The 17,666-nt window shown below is 39.4% G+C and overlaps 1 protein-coding gene across 6 annotated transcripts in view; it reads left to right on the top strand.

Moving 5' to 3' along the window:
- SUGCT (succinyl-CoA:glutarate-CoA transferase) overlaps positions 1–17,666 on the top strand; it is a 492,696-nt gene that overhangs the window by 351,939 nt on the left and 123,091 nt on the right. The window contains exons 13-14 of one of the 6 annotated variants that reach the window (XR_012157441.2): positions 9,406–9,511; positions 9,586–10,231. The exons of 4 other annotated variants lie outside the window; for them this stretch is intronic. Coding sequence is in view for 1 of the 2 variants with exons in the window: in XM_073332842.2 (XP_073188943.2) it covers positions 9,406–9,417 (12 nt within the window). In the remaining variant the exon portion in view is untranslated. Of the gene's footprint in view, positions 1–9,405; positions 10,233–17,666 lie in introns of those variants that run through there. One more of the 6 variants, XM_073332842.2, reaches the window with a different exon arrangement.

The following is a 17,666-nucleotide window of genomic DNA, read 5'->3' as shown; positions in this document are numbered from 1 at the left end:
GGTTTCTGTGCCCTGTAAATGCATGGCATATTCTAAGATAGACTAGAGCTATCCACAAAGTGACTGTTACATAAAAGGATTTGGATTAGCTTCTTTTTTTTTAAACATAATTGACAGAAACAGACAATTCTACTCTATAATATAAAGTGGCTTTTAAAAATATTTTTCAAAAGAAAATCAACACAATCAGGTTTCGTGGCATTAAGATTTGATGAAGCTACAAATGTGAGGCTTGTTCTGGCCCTATCTGCATAATTTTGGATACACTGCACTGGATAATTCAACTTTTCCAAGTAGCTACTGTACTCTGTGTAAACAAGTCTGGGAACCAAACTTCCTAAATTCTAGTCCCAGCTCTGCCGTTGTTATGGTGTAGTCTTGTCCAAGTCACTTGCTTCTCTGTATCAGTTCCTTGTCTGTAAAATGGGGATAATAATAGTAACTATTGTAGCAATCCCAAAGGGTGCTGTGTGGGCTAGTTAGCTGATCAAGCTGTATGGAGCCATGCTTTATAAGTGCTAAGGATTGTATTCTGGTGCCCAAAGGGGATGAGAAGATACAGGGCCCAGTCCCTTGTGAATCCTGTACTTTTTATTTCCTGGGCCAAGTTCTGCCCCATTTTTGAAGCTGGAGGAGTTACACAAGTGTTTGTTCCTCCAGCTTGAATGGATAGGGGAGTGGGGGGGCCTTCAGTGGCACTAGACACCCTAAAGGCTGGTGGCCTGGTTCTGTGGGGCGGGCAAGCTGTACCCTTTAAAAGGGTCTGACAGTTGCTGCTCTTGCATGTACATCTCAATGCTCCTGGAGGCATTCTGCCTATATGTGTTCTCTGTAGGCAGAATGCCTGTAGTCACAATAGTCAGTGTGGTGACCGCCCATTGCCCTTCCTAAGATGCACACCCCCTAATGCATCTCTGTGAACGGGAAATTCCGCTTATGTGCAAACCCTGCTCCTGTAACACTAGAAGTTGAAGGAAAAATGGGAATGGTGATTTCCCATGGACCGCCAGCCTTGTGACTTCTTTATTCTCGCATGGCTTAGTCCCTCTTCTACACATGCCGCTCATCTGGGACTTTGTTATATCTTGTTCATTTTATTCCAGTTAGCATTTAGTTCACACATCATTAGGTGAAGCACTGGTTATGAAGATACACTGCTCTTGTCGGAACAGAAGTATTTTGTATGCACCTGCACCGTCTCAGGTTCGTGTTGGGGAAATTTTGTAAAGTGAATAAAAAGGTTGAAATCATTTACTTTTCTTGTGATTCCACCAGTCGTTTTGTTTTGTTAAACAACAACCTGGAGGTGTGTTTATGGCTTTAGGGAAACGATAGATTGGGGTTACAATGTTTTAAGAACAGAAAAAAGGAGAATGGCTATGTCAGATGTTTATTAACAGGGTATAAATACCTTGTTTTTAAAGGCAAGGGAGGAAAGGGTGCTTCATATAGTTCTCAGAATGGAAGCTATAAGTTCATGATAGTGCAATGACATAGTACAAATAGTAACTACATTGTGTGTGGCTTTTACAATTACTCAGGACAAACTACAAAAAACATCCATTCTTGTGTATGTTCTCGCTATCCAGGGGTCGGCAACCTTTCAGAAGTGGTGTGCCGAGTCTTCATTTATTCACTCTAATTTAAGGCTTCGCGTGCCAGTAATACATTTTAACGTTTTTAGAAGGTCTCTTTCTAGAGGTCTTTAATATATAACTAAACTATTGTTGTATGTAAAGTAAATAAGGTTTTTAAAATGTTTAAGAAGCTTCATTTAAAATTAAATTAAAATGCAGCGCCCCCCATCCCGGTGGCCAGGACCCGGGCAGTGTGAGTGCCGCTGAAAATCAGCTTGCTTGCTGCCTTTGGCACGCGTGCCATAGGTTGCCTGCCCCTGCGCTATACGGTGAGGGCCACCCGCTGGCCTCAAGTAAACCCATCCATGCAGACACAACTGACTCCAGTATGACCAGATTCTCTTCCCCCAAAACTGTCTCCTTTGCAGTGCTCATGCAATTCAAAGCAGCCAGAATCTGCCAGTACCTGCCAATCCCCAGTCTCATTTTGGAGGCAGGAAGGGTGTGTGTCAGGGTGGAATGTAGCTGTGCTCCACCATTTGTTAACCTTAAAGACTAACAGATTTATTTGGGCATAAGCTTTCGTGGGTAAAAAACCCACTTCTTCAGATGCAATTGCATCATGCATCTGAAGAAGTGGGTTTTTTACCCACGAAAGCTTATGCCCAAATAAATCTTTAAGGTGCCACCAGACTCCTCATTGTTTTTGTGAATACAGATTAACATGGCTACCCCTCTGATACATTTCTCAACCTGGTGTAGGTGAGCTCGCAGAATCTGGCTTCCAGATTCTAGCCCCATCTCTCCAGCTCCAACCAGATCTTGGCAGGAGAGAATTTGGCTCAATAACTTTTGCAAGAGTACAAGAGAGACCAAGGTTTGACCCATAAACTTTGCTCACTGCTCATTGCTCTCAGATTCAGGAAACCAGGTGGCTTAAAATGAGAATTACATAATTTACTCCAGCAACTGCACTCAGTGCAATTCCATGTATCCAGGTTAAATGGAAATTCAGATAATTTATGTCAACAATGCCTCCCAGTAGAAAATGCTGATATTTATGCGGATGGGAATTTTCTCTAGTTGATCTTCTGTATTCAAGGGACAGTTATTAGAAACTGACACATCACACCTTGATACCATGATGATTGTTGCTTTTTAAATGTTTAGGTATTGTTATGTGTGATCTGTAAAAAGTCCCCAAATGCATGATAACATCGATCCATCATTTAAAGTAAGTATTTGCATGATGTGGTGTGACTGGAAAATAATACTTCTCGGCTTTTGTCCTATAATTCTTTAAATCAATGTGAATTAAAAATAGTTGCAAATTTCTTTTGAAGGGCTTGGGTGTTGTTTTTTGCTTGCCGGGTAGTAATAGGCAATTTTTGCTGAAAGCTGAGTGTCAAGACAGGAATCAAGTTGCAGTAATCGAGCTCAGGCTACAAGGTAAGCTGTATGTTTCCACAGAATATATCCTGTGATGAAAGCTTCTTTCTTAAGGAGTCACTCTCTGTAAGTAACACATTCTTTCCAAACACAAATGGCATTTTGTTCTTTGACAGCTAACTACAAATTTAAAAAATCCCACCCCCCACCAAAACATACAATAAAGTTTTTAAATGCAGATTCCACTGAATCTAAGGTAGTCTTTATATACATATGTGTGTGTGTGTTGAGAGCTCCTTTTTGAATTTAAAAGCATCTTTCTGTATCCCCCTCCCCGCTCCAAAAAAAATAACCAACCCTAATTTTTGTGGTCTTCATAGTATCTTCTAAGGTAGAGAAAACTACTTAGCTTTGACAGTGAGTTTCTATGCTCTATATGCATTTATGATACTATTTAAGATTAAGTCTCACATTTATCATGTGATATGTGATTGCAAAAGTTGCCTGTGACTTTTTACATCCCATATTTGTATGTTGTACTTTACTACAAATCTTGATGGACAGTTATACAATTAATGTTATTTATATCATGTCCTAAATGCACAGAATCACAAAATGTTTCAGTCATGAGTTGAAGAGAAAAGGAAGGCTTTAAGGTGAGATTTAAAGAGGAAGTGACTCAGTGGTTCAGGGGAGCATTCCAGATGGATGGAGCAAAAGAGAGATACCCAACTGTGAAAGGCCATAGGGAGAAGATAGAGAGGAGGCCAAGACTGGAGAAGCTGAGTGAGTGAGTGGGGAAGTAGGTGAATATGAGGTCAGAGAGATAGGGTGGAGTGAATTCTTGGAGAGTTTTGAAAAACAAGAAATGCAGTTGTGAATTGGATTCATAGATGGCTAGGAAGTTAGCAAAGGTCGGGGTAATCCAGCCCTGTTCCCCAGAGCAAGACAATCATCTGGCCACTGCAGTCTCCAAAAAATTATTCATTAAAAATGTAGGCCACTTACAGAAGCTTTGTGCATTGTTATTAGCTGGTTCTCAGGTGTTTTGGGTACTTTTTTCAGGGGGAAATATGTGTGCAATTAATAAATGCCCTCTTTTCACATATGCCATAGATAAAATCTAACCCTAACAACCTTGGCTCCATTCCTAACCCCTTCAGCCCTGAATTTTAGCTACTTCATGCAGAATACATACACAACTCTTGGGGATTACCAAGTTTTTAAAAAATCACAGTCCACATGGAAGAAAAGGATAGGAAATTGCAGTATGTATGAGGAGTGTATGATGTAATATAAAGCATGATGAATGATAATGAACTAATAGTAAGCACTTGGTACCTCAACTGAAACTTGACTGCTGTGAATGCTGAGTACCTATTCTCTGAAAATAAGGCCCTTTTAAAATGAAGGAACCCTGAAACACTAGTTACTTTTGAAAGGCTTGGCATTAATTAGCTGCATTTACCTGATTAGACTGGGGAGGTAAGAAGGTTTTTAGAGTATTGTTCAGGAGTAGTTCTATTTATGTAATAACTGCAAAATATTCAGTGTACCTTAAATTAAATATTAACTTAACATAGGCAGAAATTGCAGATTGTCCAGAGGAATATGGAGAAAGAAAAGGAGGGTTTTTAAGTTTTCTTATGTCCTTGCCTTGGCTCCTTCATCTGTGTGTGTTACTTAAAGGCCTGTCTGATGCACTTTAGCCAGTATTAACTCTCAGGTCGCTCCATATGCAGACCAAATGTTTAGAGAAGATATTGCACTCACAAAACATAGATAGGAAAAAGGTTTAAAATATTGTCCAATACCTTTACCTTGAAATATTGAGGGCATGTGCTACCATCAAAAGGTAATAGGCTGTTTTTTCGGAGCAGAAACTGTCAGTGATTCATAAAATTTGTTAATTGGAAATGGCTTTAAGCTGCAAAATTTATATCTAGATCCTGGTTTCAGACACTCCAGAGTTTTGGAGGTGTTTGGATATGAGGTTTCAGTTCTTCCTGTTATTACAAAAAAAACCCCAAACAATAGGGGCCATTTGCAAAAATCAGATGGAGGCTTGAATGGCAAATGCTTTTTTGGTCTGGGGATCTGGAGTAGATGACCTCTTGAGATCCCTTCCAAAGCTATATTTCCATGATTGTGTGCAGGTACAAAGGTTAGAATGCCACCTAATAAATACAAAATATAGGTGGTTATAAAATACTGCCCTCTTTAAAAAAAAAATAAAAATTTTTAAAAAGGCCAAACGGGGTATGTCACATTCATGACAAACAAGGGCTGACGATAGTGCTGAGCAGAGCCAGTTATGGAGTTGGCAGTCTCTGTGCCAAATTTCCCATGCAACTCTACCAGTGAACCTCTATAACACCTATTCTGTGCAACTCATGGGTCAAATCTATGAGCACAAGCTGACAGTGGTATGAAATAGTATCAAGCTACGTGAGGGCTTTGTGATACAGATACATATCTACTAGGGATAGAATGAAACCGTAACATTTGTTTTTGCTTCTTTCCTGAGTTCAGACTTGAGCCCAGGTCTCTGCCCATGGAGAAGTAGTACGTTAGCCTAATTGTGCCACCTAATTCCCCATTAACTGAGTGAAAATGCCTTTAGCATAATGAAAATATTTTGATACTTTTAAATGTACTTTATTTAATGCATTGTCCTGGTTTTGTAAAACAGTGGCAGTTTGACCTTTCTGAGTGCAGTAGCCTCTCCTCGGCTGAGGGTTATGACCCTTCCAGTACACAGTCACTTTGCCTTTCCCATATTGCCACATGAGCTGGCTAGATCCCAGTGAGAAAGGAGGAGGCAGATCCTGGTATGGAACAGATTAAGAGTCACTATAGTTGCTGAAGTGCAGACTCTCTCTTGACTGTTTCCTTTGATTGATGGAAGTTGCAGCACATACTCCTCATGAAGCAGCCCTCAGATAAGGATAATCAGCATTTACGGACAATAGTAAGGCTATATACAGACACTCACTGACTGGACTGCAGCATTCAAGAAATGAAACGGAATCAACACTGTGTTCACAACTGTCCTGCCCCTTTTCAGCCTACAGTGACCAACCTGTTCTTTTTCCTATATACTTATGCAAGACTCTAGACAATTCCTGTCTAAGCAAGTATGATTGTGCAAAACATGCCTGTTTGAACATTTAACATTATTACTGTCCAGCATTAATAACATAAGGAGAAAAGGAAATATTCTTGCTTGTTGTAAACTAAGATTACAATAGTCCTTCAGACTGAAATATAATAGGATAGTTCTCTCGGTCCGTGTGGTGTTCATTCTGCTGTTTGATTCATCCTGCCATCTGGGATGTTCTGTAACAGAACAGTACACTCATTCAGTGGGGATGTAGTTGCCTACAAGCTGCTGCCCTCTAGAGCCTCATGAGTGGGAGACATTAGATAATAGGTTCAGCACTCCCACTACTATTCATTGAAAGTGCAGCAAATTCTGGATACCAGGGTGAAGTCCTGGCTTTATTGAAGTCAGTGGGAGTTGTGTCATTGATTTCAGTGGAACCAGGATTTCACTCCAGGACTTCATGGAAAATTATCTATTACTTCGATGTGGCTGACCTGAAAAAATTCAGACTTCATGTAAGCGGGTGCAACACCAGTGACTTCAATAGAGTTTTACCCATGAACACCAGTTCTGGATTTAGACAATGGGATTAGGTTACCTAATAATATTGGAGGAGAGAGGGGGAAGGAGATCCACTGGGGCCAGCTTTGATATAGTCTGGCTATCTTAGAAAGTTCTAGTGTCTTGTGGATTTTGGGACAGAGAGGAACTAGGTCTTCTATCATTTGTGGTTCTCCACTAGATTGGCAGTCATGGTGGAGGGTCCTCTTTTTTATGGTAGTCTCTAAATTGATATAAGACCTCACTGGTCACCATCAGGGCTGTATAGAGACCCCTTTTAGAAGTGTATATGTGTATTATGAGGTTGTATTGTAGCTAGATCTAATCAACTTCTTGACAGAGCAGAAATCTGTCCCAGTGATCCTGTAGTAGTGGTAGTGGTAGTAGTAATTATTTATTTATTGTGCTAGGCTCTGTACAAACACCAAACAAAAAGATGGTCCTTGCCCCCAAAGAAGTAAAATATTTTGGATTATTTTGTAATTTAAATGTATGAAACTGTAGTTGATGCAGGACAATAGGAGGCAAATGGGCTTTGGGACTTTCCACTGTATGTTGTTAGTATTGTCTCAAATTAAAACTGGCTGAGATGGCTCTCTTAGGAAACATGCTCCTCGTTGATTTTCAGAGACCCATTAAAGCATGCTATCCTACTTTCATGGAAACAGTTGATAAGGGGAATGTAGCATTTTCTTCACCCCCAAAAGAGAGTGCAGTTCCTCAATTTTTTCATCTTCAAACTGTCTACCATGGTACACATGAAGAAATTCTTATACACCCAGATCCCAAACGTGTCCTTCTAAGAGGCTTTTAAAGATGGTGGACGCTTTTTGGTTTTTTATGAGATGCACAGTAATGTACTTAATCATTAATGGTCATGACATGTTGATCTTTCATAGAATACATAAAATATAGCATGCTTAGTGCAAATAATCCTGTATAAGTAAAACATTATAGTTACCAGTGAGAGTAATGACAAACTCAGGTCACTTTCTGACCTTACCTTGGAAGTTCATACTTCCTGGAGTGACACACACCTAGAATAGGGCTAAGCACAGGCATTAAACTGGATTATCATATGGTGTGGTGACAGTACTAGAGTCCCATGTCTGTTATTGGCAAGTAGCAAGATGTTGGCAATCAGCCAGTGTCTTTTTAGAACCTAAGTGCCTCTCATTTGCAATAATTGTAAAGGTCTTTCATGCACTAGACTGTAGTCTACCTTCAACTTCAATAAAGCAGAAGTAAAAGAAATACGAAGTTATTCCTCCACATAGGTAGCTAGTTGGCAGTGTGAGTAGATCTAGTTTTTTGACTTGTTCTAAAAATTGCTAATTTACATTGTCAAATGGTATCTAATTCTGACAAGTCTTGTCATCACATGAGAAAGGGACATGTTCTGTCTAAAAGAATTGTGTATTATAAATTTTTGGCCCACTAAAAAGTACTGCTCTTCCTATTGCTGCTAATGTTACATAAGACCTTTTGCACTCCTTTTGTTTGTTGGAAGGGTCAATACAGTTGCAAGTATTTTCTCATGTATCAGAGGTATAAAATGCAAGGACTGTTGTAGTGTAGTGGGTTTCTGGAAGAGGCCAAAAGCTCTGAATGCTCTTTCTTTATAAAGAAGAAAGTGAAAAAAGATTGCTTCTTAATTAGACTGCTGGCACCATGCACAAGATGTCAGCCAATGCAGTACAACAATAAAACAAAGCTGTAAAATGACATCAGAACATAGCAAAACCAAAAAAAGTTTTCTTTGAATCAGTTCTTTAAAAATAAATAGGGCTACAGGGTTAAGTAGACAATGTGACAACTGGGGTTGGGCCTCTTACTCAGAGGAATACACCATTTGCCTGCTCAGAAATAGGAAAAAAAGGGGGGAAGGGAGGGAAGCCCCCAAAATCCTTCGCTGTATTCGTTGAAAAATTGATGGGGCCTGAAACTAGCCCTTTACCGACATGCTTTGCATATTTGACATCTGTCCTCTCCTTTTGAGAAATAAATCAAGTAACAAAAGTAATCTATTTTTGTTCACAGTGCTGGCATACAGTTTGCAAAGGGAATAAAAAGCTCCCCTTTCATTAGCTGCTTACTGACCTTAAATGATAACTTTCCTAATTATGAAAAAATGTCCTCATTATGCAGACCTGGTGCAAGCAGCATGTGATCATTTTAGACCTTTAGATTGGCAGTGCAGACAGATAATATAAATGATTTCTAGTATAGAAGGAAGATGATTTCTTTTCAACAGATGCACTCACTCCTCTGCTGGGATTTCTGATCCAGATGAAATGGATCGTTTCACCAAATAAAATATGATCAGTCTTTTACATGTGAGAGATAAATTGTCTGATTTAAGTAAATTAAAAACTAAACTGGATTATTTGGGGTGAAATCAGTGTTATAATTATGTAAAGAAGAAAACCAAACAAACCTGAGGTTAGTGTTTTAGAACAAAACTACTAAACAAACCAGATATATGTGATGTAGTATTTGGGACAAATATTCTTTGAAAGAGAGATTCATTAAAGGGTCAGCATGAAGAGCAGTAGAGCTGAAATATGATTTTTACATAATATCTGCTTTATTCATATTTGGCAACCGGGAGGGGAAAAAATAAGCTGTTTTTATTCCATGGTGCTGAGACCCAAATTCAAGTTTTCTTTAAAACTCATTGTAAGTGGGACATTTGGTGAAGGCCATGAACTACCTTAATACATATTCCATCATTCCATACAGAATTTTTTTCTTGTTTTTATTCATTTTCAGCATACCGAATGATTGAAAATCCAGCTACATCTAGCATAGGCTTCGTTGTTGGAGCTGAAGCCTCAGATGTGCACTGAATGGCAAATGGTGTACCCAAAAAACTTAGGTCAGTCTGAGGGGAGGGAAGATTGGGGTAGTTGGATGAATACTTAATTCCTTATATCTGCTTTATGTCTCTAGTCAGATGGAAACACAGATTTCCCAGTGAAAGAAGAATTATATGGTTTTTCCAAGAACTCTGCTGTCATGCAGAAGAAAAGTTTCGCTTCTACGCAAAGTCTGAGGGAAGAAAGGAAAAGATGTTGCTTGGGAATCTCAGTGGAAAAGCTTTCTTAAAAAAATCTTATTGGCCCAGCCTTTTGGTTTTTAATAAAGATTTAATCCTTCTGTGACAAAACATCCCATTCCCTTGTGCCATCACAAAGACACTGTTTCTGTTCTCTGAAAGCCGTAATTACTAAGGCTCATCCATGAGGCAGGAGGTTATTTTTTCTCATATATTAGCTGTGGTGGTGGTGATGTTGCACCCAACACTCCATATGGCATTCTTTGTTTAATTGTAAAAAAACCCCCCAAAAAACAGACCTTTCAAATTTTTAGGATTAACTGTACAAATTATTGGGAATAATATCTTTACACTCCCATATTTTACCCCTCTGGATTTTCCACATTAAGCAATAAAAAGTCACTGTAAATTACCACTTACTGGGAACAGTTCCTCATGTCAGAAATCGAAAGTATTCCAACAGAAAAAGGAAATGAATATTTTGCTTTGTGTTTTTGAGAATTGATGCATATGGTCACCATACAACCTGAGAGTTCCAATTTTTAAATTTTATTTTACCTTTTTTATTTGGATTTATGCTTTTGCTTGTTTGGGATAGCTATGAAAAAGAACCATAATATTTGATCCCTTGCTGTTGAGTGACTGGGAGAGACCAGAAACATGTGTAGCTTGGCATGAAAGCCTGGCTGATTAACTCAGTGGAATAACTCCCCTTTGGCTGTCTTTATGATTGTTGTTTTATAACACTGTCTCTCTTTTTTCCATTCTGGTTTCTTGCACATACATATATAGGTACAACTGAAAAATTAAAGATTCCATTCAGGAAAACGTTTGAGACATTTGCCTATGGTACAGTTGAGCATAGAGCTCAATAAAGATTTTCAGAACATGCCAAAAGTAGACTTCACAATAGTTAGTTCTACACAGGATTATAAAATTGTCTGTCTGTGCACATCACAGTTTTCATGGGACTTTTGCTTATTTAGCTAACTTATTTTTTATTGATGCAGTGCTCTTTTTATATGTATTATAAATCATTTTATTAGAACAGGCTATCAGCATTCACCCCTGCTGTTCATGTGAGCCCTCATTGTTTTGCCAAGAGTATCTCTTGCATATAAGATTTTTATTTTCAAACTTCTATTTTTTCATTAATTCAGTAGTTCAGACAATTACAGTATCAGTGGTGTAGCATATACAAAATCAACACTGCCAGTCTTGATGCAAGGGACTCTGCCAGCCAGTAAATTTTGTTCAAGATACTTAGAATGGTTCAGGGGAATCAACCGGGTGGCTTAGTGAATCGCAAACGAGTGATAATTTTTTTCTATGTAATATGGTTCCTGCAAGAATCCTGTTGCAGGTGTAGACTAGTTAGTTCTTTGCATATGTAGAACATGTTTAGAACCTTCTTTAGAGAAGTTCAACCAAATATTATACCATTCTTCTTGTCTAGTCCACATTATACACCACTTTGAAATTGGGGCACCGAAATTAGGATACCCTATTTTGCATTGTAGCATTCCATTTAGCACTGAGGCCTCCAATACTGGTTTTGAGTTTAGTAACAATTTTGCCCACAGTTTTGAATAACTCTGCTCCCAGTTCTGACTTCACTACTGCAGAAAATGCTAGGGTAAATTCCAGCTATAGGATAACTTGCTGTCAGCAACACATCATTTCTGAGCATCCTTTCATATTTAGAGGGCGCATCATGCAGAATTATTTCTGTTGGAGATAACAGTGTGTTGGAATATTTTATTGTCTTATCAGAATGTACTGCTTTTGAGTACGTTTTCATTTGGAGGTGGGGGAGGAATGTCTCTTATACTGTACAGTCTGGTGGCTAGGGATATGAGTGACCCAGGTTCTAGTGTCTACTCTGCCAGGTTCATAGTGATCTGGGATGAAAAACATTGCTCTGAATCAGGCAAAGCAGGAACTTGCTCTCGGGTCTGCCCCAGCCAGTGTCCTAACCACCAGGCAACAGAGACATACAGGCAAACACCAAACTGAATGAAAAAGCTCAGGTTTTGATCCAAAAATGGACATTTGAACACAATTTCATTTTCACAAAAGCATTCAAAAAGATTTTGTTTTGTTCCTATGCAGAACAAACATAAATTCGGAATTGTTGTTATGTGGTCAGCTCTAATGATCCCCTTTTAGTTCTCTTTTCATTGAGTTCAACGGGCTTTGGATCAGACCCATAAACCATTGGCTCCATTCCATCTTCTTGACTTATCTATTCAACTGTGACATGAAACACAGTGGTCCGCTACCCCGACCATAGTCTTTGCTGTGTGGCAGGCTTGCTCCCCCTTATCACTTAGTGATATGAAAACAATAGGGCCACAGAATACCATGGGCTCCGTATCAGGCCCTATGTGAATAACTGCAGTGTTGCGTTAAAACCTCCCATTTTTAGTTAAGTCACACCTTTTTAAGTTCCTCAAGTATTTGTATAACTGTGTTACCTTTTGGAGGGCAATGGTAATCTTGTGCAGTTACATTCTGACCTAAGAATGCTGTTAGTTCTTCAAAAACACGTTTTCCCATAAATACCAGATGGGAAATCACACTTGAGCCATAAATAGGCTAATAACTCACTGGATGCAGTCTGTGAGACATGAGACATCCTCACTTTGCCCAGACGTTCATATACGAAGTGCGCCTTACTCATTTGAAGGGTTAGTCAAGATCAAGTTTCAGCAGGAAGAAAGAAGCCCTCCACACAGCATTAACGAGACACCCTCTTTGACATGAAAATGTTTAATCACCCAACATGTAACATGTACAATCATTCAAATTAATGGTGTTCAGCCAAATGTAACATCACAAACACAGAAAGGCTTGAGTTACACATTCTCCCAGAAGGAAATAAACCAGTTTTTGGCTAACTTATATAACTGAAAATTGCGAGTGTCTGTGTTTATGTGCCAACATGCGCACATGGGTGCCTCTTGTCTGATCAAGACGGTCGCCTCTTGTGTCCTTAAGGAAAAGAGAACTGCCAAACACCACAAAAGGTGACATTTGATCAGACAAGGTGCTGAGCTGCATCCATTCATCTCTTATTAATCTGTTAGCATTCTAAAGAATAATGTTTTGGACAGAAAACATTGTTTATAGCCACTTGGATTGTGGAGATTGGAGACAATATGGATAGATGGGGGCCAAAGATGGGTAGAGTTCTATGTTACCAAGATACAAAAGTAAACAAATGCTTTGTCAGCCCCAAGCCTCAGTATTATGTAGGGGTAAATAGGACGTTTCTGTGGCTGGGTCTTGTGGCTTCCATAAGTTTGGATAGCTCAGATGAGGATTCCAATTTTTCTGTGCTTATTTGAACTGAATTTCCCCTTTCCTTGTTTGTTATAGGTTTTTCCACTGTTGAAATTTTTATATATCTGGAGAGGTTGGTTTGCTGTCTGCTCTTATGTGTAATTTAAATGTAAGAATGAGCATACTGGGTCAGATCAAAGGTCCATTTAGCCCAATATCCTGTCTTTTGACAGTGGTCAATGCCAGGTGCTTCAGAGGGAATGAACAGAACAGGTAAGCATTAAGTGATCCATCCCCTGTCACCCATTCCCAGCTTCTGGCAAACAGAGGCTAGGACACCATCCCTGCCCATCCTGGCTAATAACTATTGATGGACGTATCCTCCATGAACTTGTCTAGTTCTTTTTTGAACCCTGTTACAGTCTTGGCCTTCACAACATCCTGTGGCAAAGAGTTCCACAGGTTGACTGCGCATTGTGTGAAGAAATACTTCCTTTTGTTTGTTTTAAACCTGCTGCCTATTAATTTCATTTGGTGATCCCTAGTTCTTGTGTTATGAGAAGGAGTAAATAGTGCTTCCTTATTTATTTTCTCCACACCAGTCATCATTTTATAGACCTATATCATAGCCCCCCTTAGTCGTCTCTTTTCCAAGCTGAAAAGTCCAGTTTTACTAATCTCTCCTCATACGAAAGCTGTTCCATACCCCTAATAATTTTTGTTGCCCTTTTCTGAACCTTTTCCAATTCCAATATACTTTTTAATTTGTTTGTTAATGCAGAGGTTTTATTATATAGGTCTTTATACGATAGCAGTCGTGTAGTCCTAAACAGGGTGAGAATTATTTAAAGAAGAAAAAGAAAAGTATTACTGTAGTTTGAGAGTCACAATTGAGAAGGTGCAAATTGGAAGGTGTATAAAACACTGTATTTTTTATGGGATGTGACCACCATGTCACAGCCCATCTCTAACTCTTATATAAGTGATCAACCATTGTATTCATCTGTGCCAGGAAAGTCATTTACTTGTAAGTGGGAGAGAGAGCTTAATTTTCTAGTTGGTTCCCATCACTTTAATTTTATATATTACACATCACATCACTTTAATTTGATCTATTGTCATGCTAACTCACTTTATTATCTGAAGCATCTGTGGTAAGCAGCTGTTGCTACTTCCACACAATATTTTTTTTTATTAAGCTTTTATGTACTTATCTTCACGCCTGCACAGGTCACATTTGGGAATGCTTTAGGAAAGGATCCTGGCTGGGCCTTCAGGTGGAAGGACAGTGTAACTCTGCCTTTACTGTTGCTATTTGCAGTGTTGCAGCCATGTTGGTCCCAGGATATTAGCGAGACGGGGTGAGTGAAGTATTATCTTTCATTGGAACAACTTCTGTTGGTGAAAGAGACAAGCTTTTGAGCTACACAGAGCTCTGCTGCTATACTCACACCACAGGTGCATGTATTCACTGGCGTTCTTCATCAGTGGAGTATAGGGTTGGGCACTCATTGCACTGGGCTAAATAAAACCTCTGAGGTGCATGTACATTGCTGTGGTGTATGGTCCAGTCCTCTGGGCAGCCTCTCTCACACATCCTGTACATTTAGCCTAATATTGCAAGCCTTGTTCCTATTCCAAAGTAAATTATTCCCCAAATCATTTTCACTCTCCCTCCCTTCAGCTAATGTCAGCAACAGCTTAAACTTCCTCTTCACTCCCCTTTTTCTCCTGGTCACCCTTCCCTTCCATCACAAAAGAATGCCTGTGCGTGTATATATGTGCTGGTTGTGCAATACCTTCCGTTGGGAGGCATGGGGTGAAGCATGAGTTTTTATTACCCTAATCTCTGCACTCATAGCTGTACATGTTCTTATTGGTCATGAATTTCAGTCTTCTTGATAAAACAACTGAAGTACTGTCTCACCTCCCTGTATTCTTAGTCCATATATCCTGAGTATTTACTCTTTCTGTCTCTAACTGAGGTGCATGGTAGTTGATCAAGAGAGTGTGTCTAATTAAAATAATTTCATTCCTTGCAAAGAACTGCAAACAAACAACCTCACATAAACCCATCCCGTACCTGCTTCTAGACCCCCTGAAGGACTTGCACAGCTCTGACAAATTAAATCAGTCAGTATCCTTACATCTGTTTCTGTAAAATATATTATCCAGCATTTCACAAATTCCCACACAAGTTCATGTAGCCCAGACTCTGCGCTATAGCCTCCTCTGTCAGGTATTGTTCTCAGGAGGGGTCTCCAGATGTTGTAAAAATCCAGTATGTGGCCTTTATTCGTAGCAGTCACCTTTTCCATTATCAGAGTTTTAGTTAGATACGGGCTCCACAGTGTGAGCAAAGAAGGGCATCTATCCAACCCAGCAGAGCAGGATATATTTGCATACTGCAGAAGAGGGCTAAGTTTAAGCATTTGGGAAGTTCACCTGAAACATTCCGTAGTGGTGTAAGATCTCCCAACAGACACACACATTGAATATTTAAACCCCTCCTGCCAACTCCCCCCTAATATTAATAATACTGGTGGGATTTGTGCATAACTCTTTCCAGTGCGATCTGATAGAAGGAAACGTCCACCAGAAATGATGTTAGCTTACAACTCTGTCCAAATATATTGTATGTAATACATCAGCCCTATTAACATGTGTACATTTAATGTTTGGGTAGTGTAATGTTGCTATAAGATCTTAAAGGATGTCTCTTTTGATTCCACTCTACTAAAATAGTTTTAACATTCATTAATGAAGCTTTGCATGTATCATTGTCTCTCTCTAAATTCCATATAGGATATCCCAGGCTTTCTGGACTTTGCCAGCAAATTTTCAAATTGATCATTTAGCAGTTTACACTGTGGAGCTCATATATTTATTTATGTATGGGCCACCTTCATTACTATTTTTTTGTAAACAAGAACAAACTAATGTGCTACCTGACTCTTGATTTTAGGTGGTGATATAAAGATACAGTTGCAAATAACTAAAAATAAACATTTGCAAGAGATTGTGCAGAATAAGTTAAGAGTTCACAGGTGTGCAGGTCATGAGATCCAAACCCACCTGACAAACACACAATGCTTCCCTTCTAGGAAATATCTCTGGGATCTTCCTGAGCTAGAGCTGGAATGCAGATTTTTTTTAAAAAGTGCATTTTGATTCATTTATCATAAGTGAGACAGGACACATTGTAGTATGGGGAAACTAGAACTGCTACCCCTTGTGTTCTGTTCTGTTTTATGTAGGCTCTTATTCCACACTCATTACCACAGTATCTGAGCACCTTCTTACAGTGCTGTAAGCAATGTGACTAACATCTGTCACTTATTCTTTGTTCTCTCCTCCTCTCCTTAGGGGGAGAACCATGTGCAGTGGAGTGTTTTGATAGGGTTTAGGTTTGGGGGATTTTATAAATGTAGTGCTATGTATTCATGTTAAAAAGGACAATATCAAAGAAATGAATCTGCACTTGGAGCAGAAAGTGGTAAGATTTGATGACCCTGAGTTCCTGGGGGAGTGCATTCCCCAGTCTTGGACCAGTTTCCAAGAAGTCCTGTCTCCTGCACAGATGAGCTTTACTCTTGTGTTGAGAGTTCCATTGTGCCAGAGGATCAAAGTTGTTGACCATGGTCTTCATCCTGGACCTTTAGGTGGCCTTTTAGATACCCTAGGCCCAGATCATTGAGTGCCTTGAAGAAAAGGACCAAGACCTTATACCTGATTCAAAATTCTATGGGAAGCTCAGTGTAGGGAGCAGAGGACAGGTATGATGATGTGCTCGCTGTAGTCTTTGTTGCTGAGGAGACATGCTGCAGCATACGGTACCAGGTGGAGATCCTTCAGTGCTGAAGGCTTCATGCCCAAGTATATTGCATTGCTGTAGTCTGGTCAAAAAGTGATGAAAGTGTGACTAACTGACGTAAGGTCATTGTCTGCCAGGATGGGATGGAGTTTCCTACCCAACCAGAGATGATAACATTATTGTGGATACTGTTATGTGAAACTTAATGTGTGAGAAGAATCAAAGAGTGCTAAACTATAGACCAAACTGATCAGTTCTTCAAGTGGGACTTCGCATTTTCCCATACATGGGATGTTCCAGACCAGTGCAGCCTGAACAGTAGAGCTTCAACTAGCAGTAGTCGTAAGAGTGATCACGCTCCTCCCTCACCCCTCTCCTCAGAGATCATTAAATAGTCAATGTGAGGGTATAAAAGGGGCATGGTGCTCCTCTCCCTTCAGTTTCTTCTAACCATGACCAGCTAAACATTTTGTGAGGAGCTCAAGAATCCTGTTGGCTCTGTGATTAGTTACATAGTTTAAAATCATAATTGTTAGTAGTTGTAGTTATAGATAGTTTAGTATTATAGTTAGTAATAATATAGTTAGTTTTAATGGAACAAAAAAAGAAACCTGGTTTTAAAAGATGTGTATCTTGTCCAGCACTATTCCCAGTATTTGACACATATTTTCTGTGCCTGTCATGATTAGGGGAAGGGTACTCACCCTCCAAGTGCTCAGTTTTCTCTATGTTTACCTCAAGAACAAAGAAAGAAGCCATATGGAATTGGCAGGGAACAGGCTCCTGAGATGATCCGTAGACTGTCATTGATCCAGGGCAGTTCTGTGGGTAAAAAAGAGAAGCCATCTTTGTTGGACTGTAAGAGGTCTGGTGACC

This window comes from Lepidochelys kempii, chromosome 2 (assembly GCF_965140285.1).
Source record: "Lepidochelys kempii isolate rLepKem1 chromosome 2, rLepKem1.hap1, whole genome shotgun sequence".
Lineage (NCBI taxonomy): Eukaryota > Metazoa > Chordata > Testudines > Cheloniidae > Lepidochelys > Lepidochelys kempii.
This window is presented reverse-complemented; position numbering and strand designations above follow the sequence as displayed.